The sequence below is a fragment of the Cervus elaphus genome, chromosome 1, assembly GCF_910594005.1.
Source record: "Cervus elaphus chromosome 1, mCerEla1.1, whole genome shotgun sequence".
Lineage (NCBI taxonomy): Eukaryota > Metazoa > Chordata > Mammalia > Artiodactyla > Cervidae > Cervus > Cervus elaphus.
The window spans coordinates 66,281,043-66,299,591 of NC_057815.1; the positions used below are offsets into that span (position 1 = coordinate 66,281,043).

The 18,549-nt window shown below is 34.8% G+C and overlaps 2 protein-coding genes across 4 annotated transcripts in view; one reads left to right on the forward strand and one right to left on the reverse strand.

The window, feature by feature from the left end:
- The window catches only part of FCHSD2 (FCH and double SH3 domains 2), a 260,252-nt gene that overhangs the window by 79,757 nt on the left and 161,946 nt on the right, over positions 1-18,549 (reverse strand). The gene's annotated exons all lie outside the window — the stretch shown is intronic.
- Positions 4,274-4,504, forward strand: LOC122696544 (small integral membrane protein 15-like). Its single transcript, XM_043906655.1, has one exon. The coding sequence runs from the start codon at positions 4,274-4,276 to the stop codon at positions 4,502-4,504; it is 231 nt and encodes a 76-aa protein (XP_043762590.1).

Consider the following 18,549-nt stretch of genomic DNA (forward strand, 5'->3'; position numbering starts at 1 on the left):
GGGCAATCTCAAAACTTTGCAATGAACTTCATGCACTCCACAAATACTTGATTTAAAAGCTTTAATATATATCACCTCAACTGTCTTTTAAATATCCATGAATTTTAGTCCCTCAGACATTCATTATTTTCCATCTCACCCTTCTGCTAAATGATCTTCATTTTTAATAAACACACCAGAATTAGCGATCAAGTAAAATTATGTGACAAGGGTGAGTAAATTAAAGCAGCATACTTCAAGGGACTCACACCAAGACTATACTGGCCTGAGTATACACTTTAGGAAATCTCTTTTGCCCCACCCTACTCTCAAATCTATTTTGTCACTCAAATATATACTTACAGGCAAAAATAATTAGAGTAGATTTCCTTATAATGGAAGCTGGGGATATAATCGCATAATTTTTGCTGTCCACAAATTATCTGTGAGAATATACATTTTTTCATTTTAATAAATCATTTTAAAGGATATTATTTAACCCAGGATTATACAGATGATCATCTTTATTGGAGTACTGCCATGTGATTTCTGTGCTAATGCTCATGTTTACCAACAGTGGGCCTAGCAGTTTTACTCCAGTGGTCCTAGGTTAATGAGAACAGATCCTGAACTTAAAATGACCGTAAACTGAAAATATAAATGCATAGTTGAAACACAGTGAAGATAAAATGACATCGGTGGATGCTATAATAACAAAGAGAACAGAGTCACTGTAGGTATAAGGTAGTATAGGCACCGAGAACTCGACCCTGAGGAGAATATCATAATTTACATTTCAAGGAGCAATTTAGGGTCAATGGATCATTATCAGCTATTATATTTAATTCATTTTGTCAATTTGAATTTTACTGATTTTATAGATTTGCTTGTGATTAAATAACTGTTTTGGTTTTATACTTGTATAAAAGCCATAAGCATACATTTTTAACCTAGGCTTTTTTATACATATTTATGTAACAATGTAACCAAAATAATCTAAGAGCCTGCCTACAGGAATTTTTGCCCATGAAAAACAGGATCCTAAATTATTCAAAGGTAAAACGTTTCATCACTCTTTCAGTTTTTACTCCTCTATAGGGCATGCCTCCTGCTTAGTTAAATAGCAGGTTTTTGTTTACCAACTGTACCACTCCCATAGTAAAATGGGGCTCTTCCTCGACTGTGGTCCTGATGGCCAAAAGGAAGTGATGATCTGGGCATAGTTTCATAGCTGGAAGCAAGAAGATGTGAAGGGACAAAAAACTGAAGGAGGACACAGAAAGGCTTCTGGGAGAAATTATTAACATGACTGAAATTCAGATCTTTAGGTACGTAAACCAGAAAAACATACATGTCAGTAAATAGGACTATTGAAAATAGAAGAATTTTTGGCATTCCAAGTTAGAATGTAATCTAAAATTTCCCACTTTCATCTTTTGATTGTGTTATTTAAATATCATCTTTTGAGTAGTAAAGTATTGACTGAAGTATTGAAATGCCAGAAAGTACTTAGCATGAAGAATATAAAGCTTTAGTTTTAATTTAGGAAGCATTATTCCAGATATAGGCAATCTGAAAGTTTCTCACATTGAAATTTTAGGGAAGAGTTAATGCACACTTTTTGGATATACAGAACCATTAGTGGAAAGGAGATAGTTTAGTGCTCTTCTGAACTACAACGAGTGGTTGTACTGAATGGGGTCTGATCTTCTATAGCTCAAAGATAGCCTCTGACAGGAATGATCTTAGATATATGGTACATTAACATATGATAGCTACATTTCTTTGCACCTGAATTTTCTATGTAATTTGTACTATGATACAAGGACTTAATTCTATAGCAAAGGAGAACTCTGCTCAATATTATGTTAATAATCTAAATGGGCAAAGAATTTTTAAAAGAATAGATATATGTATATGTGTAACTGAATCACTCTGCTGTACACCAGAAACTAACACAATATGGTTAATCAACTACACTCCAATAAAAAAAAGTTTAAAAATAATTATTCAACTGTTCAGTTCAAAAAAAGTATTTCTTAAGGTCCTACACTGTGCCAAGAATGATGCTAAGGGTTGAGTCTGTGTTTATATGCATGTATTTGAGTACATAACCATGAAGAATTTGGCCAAGTATTGGAGACAAGCATGTAATAGTATGATTTAATTACACAGGGTTCTAGTAGAGAGGCACTGGAACAAACGTGGAGGTTTAAGGAAGATTTTCTGGAGGAAATGATGCCTGAGCACATGTAAAAATCTTAAGAATTACACTGGTCACATTTTAAATTTAAAAAAGTGCCTCAGTTCTTAGCAACTGAAATCAGTACTTATCAATGCTTATCTAAAACTAACATCATTTTGATTATTTTTGTTTTCCTAATAAATCAATTCAGTAGGTTTTAAAATGGTTTTTAAGTTGTACTCTAAAGATGATTTAAGATTACAAATGTTTTCTAAAAAATACAGTAAGGATAAGAACCATAGACATTTTGGTCTTTACATTTAATAAAAGTGGGCTCTGAGCTAAACATGTAAAGCAAAATGTTTTCATATTTTAATAGAGTAGTCAAGTATACAGTGTGGGGGTGGGGTGGGGGGGGGGTGGGGACATATCGTTACCCAGTGTAACAAAGCTTTCAAGTATAGAGTCCATGGAAGAGAATTTGGCTTTTCTTATTATAAACATTCGCATGTCCATATTGAAGTCAGTTCCAGCAACAAGCTCTGCTGTGCTCAGCAGTAATCGAACATAGAAAAAGCATTAGCTCAGGACATTCAAAAAAGAAGGAAGGAAGGTCAAGAAAGACAGGATCCATTTTTCAGCAATAACAATAATTCCGCTTCTAAAAGTTACAACTAAGCATTTTTGTACCCACTAAGTAAGACTGCAGGTCTAACAGACTGTGCCTTAAATATCTTTTTAAGTAATGGATTTAAAATTATCAGACAAAAATTAAGTTTCTATTTTTTTATTTCAAATTTCCATGGTACCTATAATCAGATTTCTTTAAAGAGATATAGAGGTTTATTCTGATTTTAAATGCTGCCAATTTGGTAAAAATATTCCAGTTTCTCTCTGTTAGATTTTGATCTCTTAGAGAAAACTATCTGGCTTGTAGGAAATCTATGAAGATGGTGAGTGAATCTTCCTGTAATCAAGAAGTAAAGTTCAGGGAGCTTCTTCAACAACATCTGACTGCTTATTCAGTCCCCTCTGGCAAGAGCCATTAGAGTTTTATGCAAGAGTGCTAATAGCCTCTATGTAGAAGGTGCAATCAAAGCCAAACTAAAAAGGCACTTATTATTATTCTTAGCTCTAATTTCATAGAAGGACAAATAAATTTTAGCCCTAAGTGGGAATCAGCATCCTTAGCCTTCTAAACTCATAACTACCAATAGCCTGAAGACTGAAAGTGTTACATTTAAATGGAATGAGACTGTGTGTGTATATGTGTGTGTGTGTGTGTTCATTCTATGCTTATCACAAAAACACCACACCTTTAATACTCAAAGGCCTTTTAAAAAGCAAGTTAGAAGGTGGAGAGGGAGGTGGGAGGGGGGATCGGGATGGGGAATACATGTAACTCCATGGCTGATTCATGTCAATGTATGACAAAACCCACTGAAATGTTGTGAAGTAATTAGCCTCCAACTAATAAAAAAAAAAAAAAAAAGCAAGTTAGGAGGTGAGTCAGGAGTCGGGGTCTCCCCGTCGTCCCCTGCGAGATGTAGGGGATGCGGGTGGCGGTCGGTGCGGCGGTTTTGGCCCCAGTGCTCAGGGGAGGTGGCCACGGCGCCGGCGGCCCAGGGTGTGGCGGGAATGACCTCCTGATTCCCCGGGACTGCCGGCTGTTCGAGCCCCGCCGGGCCCGCGCTCGCCGAGGCGGAGGGTTCGGGAAGCGTGGCCCCAGAGGAGGTACACCGGGTAGGGTGAGGAACGGTGAAGGCTGCGGTGGGCGGCGGTGGGGGTGGGGGGTACACAGGAAAGGAAAGTGCGGGTGGCTATGAGGTACCCTCACCTTCAGGCACCGAGCGGGTCTGATCTGAAGATCATGCCTGGTGGATCCTTTTTGCAAGGAAGAAGAATAATATTTAAAGTGTGGAGGGCGCTTGCACCTGGGGTCCGAAATTGAGGTGCACGGGAATATATAGAATTTAAACCTTCTCTCAGAAGTGTATTGGTAGAGTTAAAGAAGAAGACAGCCAACCAAATGTCATCTGAAATTGTGACTGGCTGATAATCCCAGGACAAAATTAGAGATCACCACTCAAGCATAAGGCCTCCACGAAGATGTATGACTTAAAGGCTTGGGCTGAGTATGTTGTGGAATGGGCTGCAAAGGATGGCTTCCTTACATACGGCTTCCTTACAACAGTTATTTTGGCTCTGACTCCATTGTTTCTAGCAAGTGCTGTGCTGTCTTGGAAACTGGCCAAGATGATTGAGGCCAGGGAAAAGGAGCAAAAGAAACAAAAACGTCAAGAAAATATTGCAAAAGCTAAACAACTAAAAAAGGATTGAAGGAATGAACAGGCTGTGCGTCCAGAGGAAAACTGTTTGGAAAATTATTCATCTTTGAAAGGACCCATTAAGGTTTCTTTTTGGATCTTATGACAGTATTACTAAATGAAGTCTGAGTCTATGGAAGAATCATGTCAGTTCTCACCTGTACTGTAGCAACTTTTCGGCTTCAGTATAGAAGTCTGTTGACAGTTACTGTAAATTGGCATTTATTATGCTACAGATTCTTTTAACTGACTTCATTTGCCTTTTTGCAGCTTATGTATGAATACTAAAATGAAAACATCCTGTGAAGAGAAGTACCTTTAGATTATGAACTCTATTCAAATAATGGCTTAAAATGTGGTCCTGTTCTGGACAAAGGAGATTAAGAATGTAAAAATCAAGAGTTGTTCTGATCTGAAAAGCATGGTTTGGCTTAAAAGATAATGGTGTATTAATTATATCTCTTATCATTATTACTTATTTCTTGGAATAGCATCATTTCTGGTTTCCTCAAAGCAAAATAATATTATTCAATGAGTATTTCTCTATTTTCTGTATTTTTCTTATTTTAGCTTTGGAGATACTGGTAATTATCAGATAGTCTGCATTTTTAAATATCTAGTTTTATAAACAATCTTCTTGTTATCTTGACTATGTAGAATACCACCTACTGGATATAATCATTTTTGTACTCATGAACACTGCCCTTTTCTTAGAGATGACCTGAGTAACACTATGATTTAAAGCTTAAGAGTAAAAATGCCAAACCCGTAGTACCTTGGAACCACTTTATTCTCACTTGTGCTAAGTAGAAATGTGAAGTAGTTAACATGTCTAATCAGATAATTTGCTGATTATATAGATACCACTTTTGCTTTTTATTCTATTCTTTGTTTTAATTCATGTGGTGGTGATGTCCTTTACTTTATGGTCAGACAGGTTCACGGTCTGAGGTAATGAGGTTAGTATCAAAATTAAAATTTCAACTTTCTTTTAAGGAACTTTTAAAGAGTTATAGTTATTCATGTCATAAACAGTAAAGAAAGTCTTAACATTTGGAAAATTTTTGTTTGCATTGTATTAATTGTGTGAAAAAGGTGTAAATTATGTCAAAATGAGAATGTTAGAAATAAAGAGGTAAAGGATATTTCCTTCAGTCAAATAGTATAATTGGAACTTTTTACTCTTTAACATGGCTTTTTAAAATGCATCATTGATAATTTTGTTTTCAATAATTAATAGCTTATTAATGTTTTCCTCACCTCTAATAATGAATTTTAAATTGCAAAAAATTATCCAATAGCTTTAATTTAAAAATGAAACTAGATATTGAAATAAATTTGATACTTTAATAAATAAATAAATAAATAAAAAGCAAGTTAGTATTTTATTTGATATGAATGGGTTTGATCAGACACATGCAAGTCTTCAAAATGCAGTTTCCAAATATTAGTTTAATATCAAAGAAAATAATGTATGTAATGAGGTTAATATCAATATAATGTGTGGAAAATAATAAGTAGTCAATGAATAAGACTATTTTGATATTTTTATTCTCCTTTAAGGGGTCACAGGCCATCTGGATCTTGTTAAATACTGTATCTCCAATAAAAGGCACATAGAGGGCCCTGAGTAAATATCTGTTAAATTATCAATGAATGTGCCCTGCAATGAAAATGTGAGCTAACCATACTATATCTTCCATATCTAAAGTAGTATGTAAGAGAATATAAGTACTTAATAAAAATATGTTGAATGTCAGTTTGTTTGGTATAAAATATGAACTACAACTCTGTTAATGTATCATCACTATCTTTGGCATTAACTATCTTATCCGTTTAATGATCCATTCTTTTCTTCAACTTTTGACTGTTCTGAGGAGTTATTTAAATAGCACAAAATAAAAATGTGCAATTTACCATAAATAAAAAATTAAAATAATATTAAATTAAGAGTATTACATTCATCCAAACTGTTGCTCTTATAGGTATATTTATTTAATTTTAAAACACAGCTTTGATAACATCAGGAATAGGTACTTTTGTACACTGCTTTCCAGAGTATAAATTGATATAATCTTTGTGGAAGGTAATGCGTCTATACGGAAAATATTAACAAATCTTTGTTTTTGACCAGGGAACACATTTCTTAAAGGCTGTCTTAAGGAAGTTATCAAAGAGGTATACAAAAATTAGTATTAAAAACTCCTCAAAAAAAAAATAAATAAATAGAAAATCTTCACTACAGATTTATATAAATGGACAAAAAGGGACATGAAAATCTATGGCATGTTAATATAATAAAATACTATGCAGTCATTAAACTCATTTTCAAGTAATATTAAAAGGCAAGAATATTTCAAAATGTATTTTATATGAAAAAAGTACTTGTGAAAACAAAATGATACCGATTTTGAAGCATGTATATACAATATATGCATAGAAAAAATTAGAAGGTATCAGGATAATGCTCCCCTCATAGAACGAGTTAGGAGGTTCTCCCTCTGTGTTTTTTGGAAGAATTTGTTAATTCTTCAAATATGTGGGAGAATTCACCTATGAAGCCATCTGGTACTACATTTTTCTACAGTGGAATTTTTTTTTACTATGATTCAATCACTTTATTTATTATAAAATTGTTTAGATTTTTCTATTTCTTCTTCAGTTAGTTTTGAGTTTGTGTTTTTAGGAATCTGTCCATTCTGTCTAGGTTATTTATTGGTATCTGTTTATAGTATTCTCTTATAATCCTGATTTCTATAAGATTGGTAGTAATATCACACTTTCATTCCTGATTTTAGTAATTTAAATCTTTTTTTTGGGGGGGGGGTGGGATGAGGGGAGCTATCAGTGTAGTGGATTGAATGGTGGCCCATAATAGATATATCCATGTCTTACGACTTCCCTGGAGCTTCAGTGGGTAGGAATCTGTGTTTTCACTGTCAAGCATGGCGGTTCAATCCCTGGTTGGGCAACTAAAATCCTGTAAGCTCTGTGCGGTCAAAAAAAAAAAAAGAAAAGATATACCCATGTCTTAACTCCTCAAACCTATAAAACCAATCTTATTTGGAAAAAGGGGTTTTACACATGTAATTAAGACTCCCATCTGTTCTTTTACACGAGACAGTAGAGAAATAGACATGGAAAAGTGAGGTGAAAACAGAAGCACAGTGATGCCAGTCTACATGCCAAGGGCTGCTAGGAACTTCCAGCAACCACAAGAAACTTGCAGAGGTATGGAATGGCTTTTCTCCCCTCAGAACTTCCGCAAAGAACCAATCCTGTTGACAGCTTGATTTTACACTTCTGGCTTCCAGAGTTGTGAGAGAAATAAATTTTTGTTGTTTTAAGCCACCATATTTGTGATAATTTGTTACGGCAGCGGTAGGAGAGAAATATAGTCAGTCTACCTAAAGGTCTGTCAATTTTGTTGACCTTTTCAGAGAACCAACTTCTGGTTTTGCTGATTCTATTGTTTTTCTATTTTCTACCTCATTTATCTCTGCTCTAATGTTTATTATTTCCTTCCTTCTTCTTGTTTTGGTTTAGTATCCTCTCATTTTTCTAGTTCCTTAAAATGGAAGGTTAGGTTAGTGATTTGAGATCTTTCTTCTTTTTTAATGTATGTGTTTACACCTATTACGCTTCCCTGATAGCTCAGTTGGTAAAGAATCCACCATTACAATGCAGGAGACTCTGGTTCAATTCCTGGGTTGGGAAGATCCTGTGGAGAAGAGATAGGCTACCCACTCCAGTATCTGGCCTCGAGAATTGGACATGACTGAGTGACTTTCACTTAAACCTAATTAGGCTCTGAAAATCAACCAAAAGCAAACAATAAATTGAAAAACTGTTGACCTCTGTGTAAGCATAGTGGCAATGTGAGGCATTCTTGCCTAGGGTTGGTCCCATCTCCATTCAGTTAAGTAATAGTTCTATCAGGATAATGGTGGCAATGAAAACCAGCAGGTTCACTGCCAGAGAGACTAACTTGATTTGGAGCAAAGGGTTAAAAAGCTCATGTCCAGAGGGTTGGTTTTTTTTTTTTTTTTAGATAGGCAAGAAGTGGATTTATTCAGAGAGAAACACACTCCACAAAGTGTGGGCTATCACAGAGGGTGAGTATCCTGTCTAGAGAGATTTAACAAAAGTAGTGATCTTCATAGGAAGTGCATCAGGAAAACCAGTAGCTCTGCTAGTCTGAGACTGTGGTCCTAGTTGGGGTGATCATGTGACCAGCAGATTAGCCAGAAATTTAACATAAAGATCCTGGAAATGAAAGAGCAGAAACTTTCTATGTATCCCTAACTGATAGTGAAGCATGAGGTAGATGCCAACCCATGATCCCCACCTCCCACCATAAAGCAACTGGAGATTCATTCTCTATTGACCCAGACTCCAAGACAAGAATAACAGGACAATTAAGGGAGGAGGCTGGGCCCTGCCCAGACCACATGTCTCTTATTCCTGAAGTCCTAAAACCTCCTTGACCATATGTGCACATTAAAGCTACTTGCAGGCCAAAGAGGGAAGTAATGTCAAGGGATGAGCTACCCATATGCCTCTTTGGTAGGATCCTTCTTGGTTAAGAAATGTGTGCGCACACATGGAAGGATCCTAAGATATACCAAATATGGACTGTGAATAAGGCAAATCAAAATGACTGCCCAAAGGAAAACCAGAAGAAATGCCCCATATAAATGATTTAAACTGCCATGAGGGAGTGACTCAGGGACTCTCCCTCTGAGGCTGCCCATGTGTCTATCCACACATAACATACTCTTTTTTCCTCTTAATAAATACTTTACTTGCTTCACTACTTTCTTTCTGGAAATTCTCTTCTGCAAAGCTGTAGGACGAGGGCCCTTGTCACTGACCACTCATCTAGTGGCTAGGATCTGGTGCTTTTACCGCCGCAACATGGCCTCAATTTCTGGCTGGGAATCCAAGCCCTGCTCCAAGCCTTTGCAGGCTGAGGCCACCCAAGATTAATAGGAAGGCTATTTGTATTTCCAGATGAGACCTTAGAAGGCACAGGAGGAAAAAAAGCAAGGTAAGAAGTCCTAGACTTTGAATACACTCCCCAGTAAAAAACACATCCACCCAAAAGGTAAAAGCCTTATTGGTTTGACGTATTTGAGCACAATTTCTGACCAATCACAGACTGACTACCAAACTATGCAGACTCAGGGATGAATCACTGAGGTCCAGGTTTAAAAATAAGAATAAAAAAAGATAATTAGCCTCCAACTAATAAAAGAATAAATAAATTAAAAAAAAATAAAATAAAATAAGGAAAAATAAACAAATAAATAAATAAAAAAAAGAAAAAAAAAAAGAATAAAAAAAGAAACTGAGCAAAGATACCAGTAGCAGCATACAGCAGAATAGACAGATTCTGCAGAACTAGTCTGGGCAAGCAATGACACAACCACCTACCCAACTCAACAAAAACAACCCTTGGCGGGTAGGGCGGGGTAAAGAACCCAGATCTTTCTTTTGTAATCTCAAAAGTCCAATTTTCAACAAAAAATTATGAGACACGCAAAGAAACGTTAAAATGTCTCCCATACTCAGAGAAAAAAAGGAGGCAATAAATATTGCCTGAGTAGGCCAATATATTTGATTTAGTAGAAGCAGACCTTAAAGCAAGTTTTATAAAATGTTCAAAGGTAGGACCTTCCCTGGTGGTCCAGTGGTTAACACTCTGTGTTCCCAATGCAGGCAGCCTGGGTTCGATCCCTGGCCAGGGAACTAGATCCCACATACTGCAACTAAGATCCACTGCAGCCAAATAAATAAATAATTAGAAAAAAAAATGTTCAAAGAAAATTTTGTTCAAAGAATTAAAAGGAAAATATAATAACCACTTAATGAATAAGGACTCTCCATAGCTGGGTATCTATCCATTGAGAAATAAACGCAACAAAAGACGCAAAGACTTGTACATGAATATTAATAGCAGCTACTAAAAATAGCCAAAACCCAGAAAAATCCCAAATGCCTATCGACTGGTGAATTGATAAACAAAAATGTGACTTTCCATGTAATACAGTATTAATCAAAAATAAAGAAGAATGAACTACTGATACATGGTACAAAGTTGATGAAATCTCAAAAAATATCATGCTAAGTAAAAGAAGCCAAACACAAAAAGCCACAAATTGTACGATTCCATTTATATAAAATCTACAGAAAAAGCAATCCACAGACACATAAAACAGATTGGTGGTTGTCTGGGGCTGACAGTGGGAGCTGGCATCAGCCGCAAACAGGTACGAAGGAACTTTTAGGGGTGACAGAAGTTTTCTAAAATGAAATTGTAAATTTTATAAATTTTCTTGACTGAACTGTGTATTTATCATGGGTGAATTTTATGGTATGAAAATTATCTTAATAAAGCTGTTTTTAAAAAAACTGTCAATATATTAATAAATAGTTACATTCATATGCATTATGAAAAAATATGCAAGGAATATAAGGAAAATATATCCAAAAAAGCAACAGACACTATATAATAGAAAAAAAAAGATGTTCCACATCAGCAGGAAGAAAATCATAAACATTAACTGAACAATGTAAGAAAAAAATCCTAAAAATATAGGTATCTACCACTTTCTGAAAGCTTGCTTGATGCTACTTCACTTTCATGAAAGGCTTACATTAGTATATATTTTTTGCTAACTGAAAGAAATTTAAAGAGGATTTTCACTTTAAAAAAGAGAGAGAGAGAAAGCAAAAATAGCATTCAGCATTTGTTTTGGAGTGAGCTGTTATAGAGGCAGTGCACATCCCAAGCTGCAAGAGTGGCACTGACAAGTCCTTCCCCAGAAACTACACTCAGCCTCTTAGCACCAAGCCACCGGAGCTTTGAACCCTGCCTGTTAGCAGCTGTGTTTTATTTACTCTGTGCATTTGTTAGCAAGATGTGTCCTAAGGTAACTGCTTCTTTGTTTTACACCACTTTGGCTTATAAAAGGTTTCATAGAAACACTCTACTTTCGGTTGACAGCGGAAATCTGTACTGAGATGAGAAGACTCAAGATTAAAATATATCATCCAAGTAATCTATAAATTAAATGTAATCCCAATTAAAATACAACATAGGACAATAAGCTGACTCTAAAGGTAACAGAGAAGGACCATTACAAATCAATATAATTTTGAAGAACAGACAGTGTGATATTGGACAGGAACAGACAAAAAGACCAATGAAACAATCCCAAAACCAAGAAATAAATGTGCATGTATAAAGGAACTGATTCATAAGAGAAGTCAGTCCAAATCAGATTGTTCAACAGATTTATAATAGAGACAAGTCCAAATTTGACTGTTCAACAAATGGTATTGGGACAAATGGTTATCTAGAAAGAGGATATATAGAATTCCTACCTTAAACCAATACAGGTAAATTACAAAAGGATTAAAGACTAACTCTACAAAAAAAAATTTAGAACATCTAGAAGAAAATATAGATTAATACCCATATGATTTCTAGGCAGAAGCATAAAAAATACAATAATGGAAAAGAATGGTAATTTATGATTACATAAAAATTCAAATCTTCTGTTCATAGATATAAATTTAAAAGAATTAGACTTTGTTACTTTTGCGGTGGTGGTGGGGTGGGGGTTGACCTGCGCTGCACAGCATGGAGGATCTTAAGTTCTCCAACCAGGAATGGAACCCACTAAGATTCCTGCAGTGGCAGCATCACTGAACCACAGGGGAATTTCCTGGACTTTGTTACCTTTAATATATAACAGACAATTAGTATCCATGACATAAAAAGAATTCCTACATATCCATAAGAAAAACATAACAGGACATCCCTCATGGTCCAGTGGTTAAGAATCTGCCTGCCAATCCAGGAGACATGGGTTTGATTCCTCATCTGGGAAGATTCCACATGCTGTGGAGCAACTAAGCCCATGTGCCACAATTACTGAAGCCGGCACACTGCAGAGCCAGTGCTCCGCAACAACAGAAGCCACTGCAAGAGAAACTTGCACACTGCAACTAGACAGCAGCTCCTGCTCGCCGCAACCTGAGAAATCCCCATGTGCAGCAACGAAGACTCAGCATAGTCAAAAGTAAACAAAATTTTAAAAACATTTTAAAAAATAGAAAAATGATGAAGGATATGAGTAAGCAATTTATAGCAGAAAAAACAGGAATGATGAACAATGTTCAATTTTACTAGTGATAAGGGAAATGAAAACAGAAAATACCATTTAAAACCCAACAACTGGTAAAAATTAAAATATTTGCAATATTATGCCCTGAGGAGGATGTGGGAAAATGGGTACACCTATACAGTACTGGAGACAGTCTGCAGTGGTACAGTTCTTTGGGTAGTACTAGATTATGTATATAGTCTGTGGTTCAGTAACTTCAGGGGCAGACACATGTGTATATGAAAATATGTACAAGAATGTTCACAGGAGCATCATTTTAATAGTAAACTATTAGAAATCACTCAAATACTTTCAATAGCATATGTAAATCAAATGCAGTTTATAAAGAGGCACTTAATACAGAAGCTAAAATGAAGGAGTTATATATATTTAGATAAATTTCAAAATCATAATGTGTTAATTAAAAATTTTAAGTTGCAGAATAAGCACAAGACCATGCCACTGTATACAGTTCCTTTAAAGGCACATAGCAATACTGTAAACTGCTTATGAATATATACTTTGTGAATTTGTAAAAAGTATTGAAAACATGGTTAGAATAAAAGATGGTAACTTCAGAACAGTGGCTGTCCCTAGGATAGAAACAAGGGAACAAGAAAAGAAGAAATGGAAGGGATGAGTCACAAAGGGATTTAAACTATATCTGTATCTGATTTCCTTAAAAAATTTTTATCTAAATCTAAATTTGCTAATTTTAGTAATGGACACATGAACACCTGTAATATTATTTTTTGTATTTTTCTATATGTTTGAAATATTTTATAATTCGTTAATGTTGAAATAGGAAATTTGTTTACTACTGAACAAAAGTCCAAGATGCCTGACAGAAAGGTTTGAGAGAGAAAGTATTCGTGAGAGATTGTATCAGGATAAAGCACAGAATGGCATGGTATATACTGGTATGGTACAGCACAGATGTTCTGCATGACTCAAGTCTTGGTTGGGACTTAAAATTCTGTAGAAAACACATCTACAGCTAATTTAGGGGTTTTGAAAAAAATCTCTTCTGCTTCTTCATTTTCTCTAATTTCAGTACTCATTAAGGTTTCTATGTTTGATTACAGAAAGGCAATAGAGGTAAAATTCACACACCTTTGTTAGTTATTAACAGCTGTAATTAAAGGGGAGAAAACCGAAGAGAATTATTGATGAGGTTTATAGATGCACAACAGAAATACATTAATTCACCTTTCATTTATACCGATAACTGATTCTGATTTATAATCTGGGCAGCTATCTTCTGGTCAGCTTTACTCCCAGGACTTAACACTACTGACACTCTCACTCTGTTGTGTACTTTACTGTGTACATGAATGGAAAATAGGGAAACTGCTATGGAATAGTATTTCACTTATTGCTTAGCATTATATAGCTTAAAACTATAAATTATATTAAAGTATATAATATAAAAACAATATACATAATAAAATTAAAAACATACATAATATATATAGTTAAATTCAAATCAAATGGGCAGAAGTAACTACAGTGACATCTAAAATACGCTTCTGAGGGAAACATTATAGCTTAGTCACTCTTGTGTGGTAGAGTGGTATATAAAACACAAATATCAGTTTATTCCAGAGACAGCATCAGAAACTAACAGGGAATTTGAAAACTGTACACTATATACAAAGAGCAGCTAGAACAGAGGAACAGAATTTTATGGGGTTGGAGGACTATATGGGAAATCATTTTTCTCAAAAATCATATATAATCTCACTATTTAGAAATAATCACTTCTAAATATTCTAAATATTTAGATGACTATCCTGTCTGAACATGTATTTATACAATAGACTTAAAAAATAAATTTCATACTATATCTTGTATATTATTTATGATTCACTTAAAGTTAGTATAGTGTTATTTTCCATGTCATTAAATAATCTTCTACAACATAATTTAAAGATGAATTATAGCATATAACATCTAGATATATCTTAATCATTGTTTACATTTTGTATTACATATTTATATCATAAATTGTTATATATAACATTCTATTTGTTATTAAATAATTATATTTAAAAGCATATTACATCAAATTATCAAATATTTTATTTTTAAACATTTAGTTCCTTTTAATTTTTCATCTCATTGTAATCTCATGCATGTGGATAAATATTTTCACAGATATTTATTTACACACTTAGAATAAATTTCTAGGATGTAATTGCTGAGTCAAAGAAACAAAAATACACTTGGTTTCTCTTCTAAGAGTTTTGAAAATTTAGCTCTCAGATTCACTTGAATTTTATACAAGATGTGAGGTAGAGACCCAACTTAATTCCTCTCCACGTGGCCATTCAATTGTCCTAGCATCATCCGTTGAAAGACTACTCTTTTCTTCATCAAACTCTTGCCTTAATGTCCCTGTCAAAACTCAAATGGCTATATAGGTACTGTCACTAGTTTTTTATTTCTATCTCCAGCAATACTGAGATATAATTAACATATAACATTGTATAAGTTTAAGATGTACCATGTGTTGATTTGATATATTATATATCGATATTATAAAATGATCACCACCATACAGCATTAGCTGACACTTCCATTCTGTTACATAATTGCCATTTATTTTTTGTGGTGAGAACATTTAAGATCTACTCTTTCAGCAGCTTTCAAGTATATAACATTAAGAGCTTTGTACCTTAGATCACCAAAGCGTATTCATCTTGTAACTAGAAGTTTGTGCCTTTTGATCAATATCTATTTTCCCCACCTCCTAGGTCATGGTAACTACCACTCCACTCTGTTTCTATGAGTTCGGCATTTTAGATTCCACATATTAATATGAATATAAGTAATATACAGTATTTGTCCTTCTCTATCTGATTTTACTTAGCACAATACCCTCAAGCTTCATCCAAATTGTCACAAATAATAGGATTTCCTCAGTTCTCGTGGTGAACTAATATTCCATTGTGTATATACACCACACTTTATCCACTCATTCATCAGTAGATACTTAAGTGGTTTCCATATCTTAGCCATTGTAAATAATGCTAGAGTGAACCCAGGGTACAGATACTCCTTTAAGATCCTGTTTTTGTTGGATATATAACCAGAAGTGGGATTGCTGAATCATATGGTATTCCTAGTGATCTACTGGGAAACTTCCATGCTGTTTTCCAAAGCGGTTATACTAATTTACATTCTCACCAACAGTTCACAAGAGCTCCATTTTCTTGACATCCTCACCATCACTTGTTTTCTCTTGTCTTTTTGATGATAGCCATCCTAATGAGTATGCAATGATATCTCATTGTGGTTTTGATATGATTTGAATTTTCCTGATGATTAGTGGTTTGAGTATGTTTTCATGTACCTGTTGTCCATTTTTATGTGTTCTTTGGAAAGATGTCTATTTAGTTTCTCTGTCCATTTTTTACCTGAGGTTTTTAGGGGCTTGGTTTTTTACTTTTGCTATTGAACTGCATGATTTCTTTATATATTGTGGATGTGAATCCCTTACCTATGATTTGCAAATATTTTCTCCCATTCTATAGGTTGCCTTCTCATTGTGTGGATAGTTTCTTTTGCTGTTCAGAAGCTTTTTAGTTTGATGTAGTCCTACTTATTTAAATGTCTTTGCTTTTGTTGCTTATGCTTTTGGTGTCATATCTAAAAAAATCTGCCAAGACCAATGTGAAACAGCTTTTTCCTATGTTTTCTTCTAGGAGTTTTATGATATCAGGTCTTATGCTTAAGTCTTTAATCCATATTGAGTTAATTTTTGTATATGGTATAAAGTAGGGGGTCCAATTTCTTCTGTATACAGTTAAATCCAGTTTTCCCAAAACCATTTATTGAAGTGGCTATCCTTTTCCCCTTGAATATTTTTGGTTCCTTTGTCAAATATTAGTTAGACTTATATATGAAAGTATTATCTCCTTTTTTAAAAACTCAGTTTGTAACTTTTTCTTATTTCTTTTAGGATGTTTTAATTTTTCTTACTGATTTATAAGAACCCTTAACTCCTACACTGTCATCTACCTTATCAGATATTTAGAAACAGTACAGATAGTGGTTGTGGTAGAAACTATCTGTTGTCCACCAAAATCTGTTCTCCCTTTTTTCTTGGGCACATGGGATTATACTTCCTGGCTTCCCCTGCTGTTAGGTGTGGGCCTTGGGAGCCAACACAAACGTGAACAGGAGTAACATATGCCACTTTCAGCACTACATCTTAAGATCTAGTATGTCTTTGCTCTTCAGAGAAAGGTTCTCTTTCCTGTACCCTTTAGCTAGAAGGTAAATAAGTCAAGATCCAGGTTTGGCCAAACAGGTGATTTGAGAAAGTGGTAGAGTCATCTTGCTACCTGGGTACTTGAATAATTTCCTGAGGCAGAACATGTCTATCTATCCCGAACTACAGGATGAGAAATAATTAACTACGGGATGAGAATAATTAATAATCTTGTTTGAGCCATTACATTTTGAGTCTCTCTATTTCTGTAGGTTAGCCGCTATCCTAATTAATACAGAATTAGTATCTTGTAGTGGAATGCTCTCATAACAACCACCACCAAAAAGCTAGTATAGGTGACATCTGCTAAGCAGCAGAGTAGGGAAAACAGATGCTGCAGATTGGAAAGCTGGAAATATTTGTTATACTATGGCAAAACATCAGGTGATACTGCTGCCTGTATAACATGGCCAGTAGACCAGAGTTAAAGATTGTTTAGTTCTAAGACAGAGTTTCTCAATCTTGGCACTGTGGTTTACATGTAAATCACTTACTATAAGCCTTGGCACTTAGCTCAATAAATGTTACTTACTGTTGTTATTATCATTGTTGCATTACACATTTTAAAATTCTGGGATTGTCAAATTTATCACCATATTCCCATATAGTATCTACCTTTGCCAGAATACTTAAAAATCTCCTCCTCACACTAAGATCAGCTAAATTTTCACCTATGTTTTTCTCTGTTATGTTTATCTTTAACAAATCTAAAATCTGGTATGTTTAGGGATCAAAGTTTTCCTTTCTCTAGAGAGCCTCACCATCATTACCTTTATAATCAACTTTCCCACTCATTTTAAATCTACCTTTTCAAAGTTTGTTTATAAGTTCTCAATATCTAACTGAGATCAATCATGCTTGCTGAGGAAATGAGGCTAGAGTTGAGTGAAGCAGATAAAGGTGCTACTCATAATGCTGAGAGAATATTCTAACTGACAAGAATACTATAAAAAACACATTCTTTCACTTAAAAGATAACTTTCTGAATCTACATGCTGTTAGCACTCTCAATATGCAAATTTCAGAGCATTTTATTTTTGGTAAGAACCAAAAACATCCCTACATCGTTATGTTATGCCTGCACATGTTTTACCAAAGGAAGATACAGTTAAGAAGGAAGAGTGACATGAGTCTAATGCTTGGAAACTCCCTACATACTTTCATTTATATAGGTTTTGCTTGGTTACTCAGGTGAAGTCACTCTCTCTTCTCTATTTTAATGCCAGAAAGATATATAAGGTCTGTAGGGAAAACACTAATCTACTATTAGCCTTCAGTATTTTTAGAGCAAAAAGCAGTTCCATATACTTACTTTTCTGTTTACTTGTGCTCACCAACTTCAGCTATTCTGGTAAGAAAATCTGGTTAGATACAAAGGAGTTTATTAATATAGCTAAAATGCTGATGGCATCACCAACTCAATGGACATGAGTTTGAGTAAACTCCGGGAGCTGGTGATGGACAGCGAGGCCTGGAGTGCTGCAGTCCATGAGGTCACAAAGAGTCGGACACGACTGAACTGAACTGAACTGAAAATGCTGTTATGTTGATTAGTAGAAGATCACAGAAGGTGGAAAGAGAAACTGAATACTCGAAGAACACCTACTG

Bases quoted from the DNA above. Each gene is read 5' to 3' on its own strand.
- LOC122696544 (XM_043906655.1), top strand. From the start codon at position 4,274: ATGTATGACTTAAAGGCTTGGGCTGAGTATGTTGTGGAATGGGCTGCA.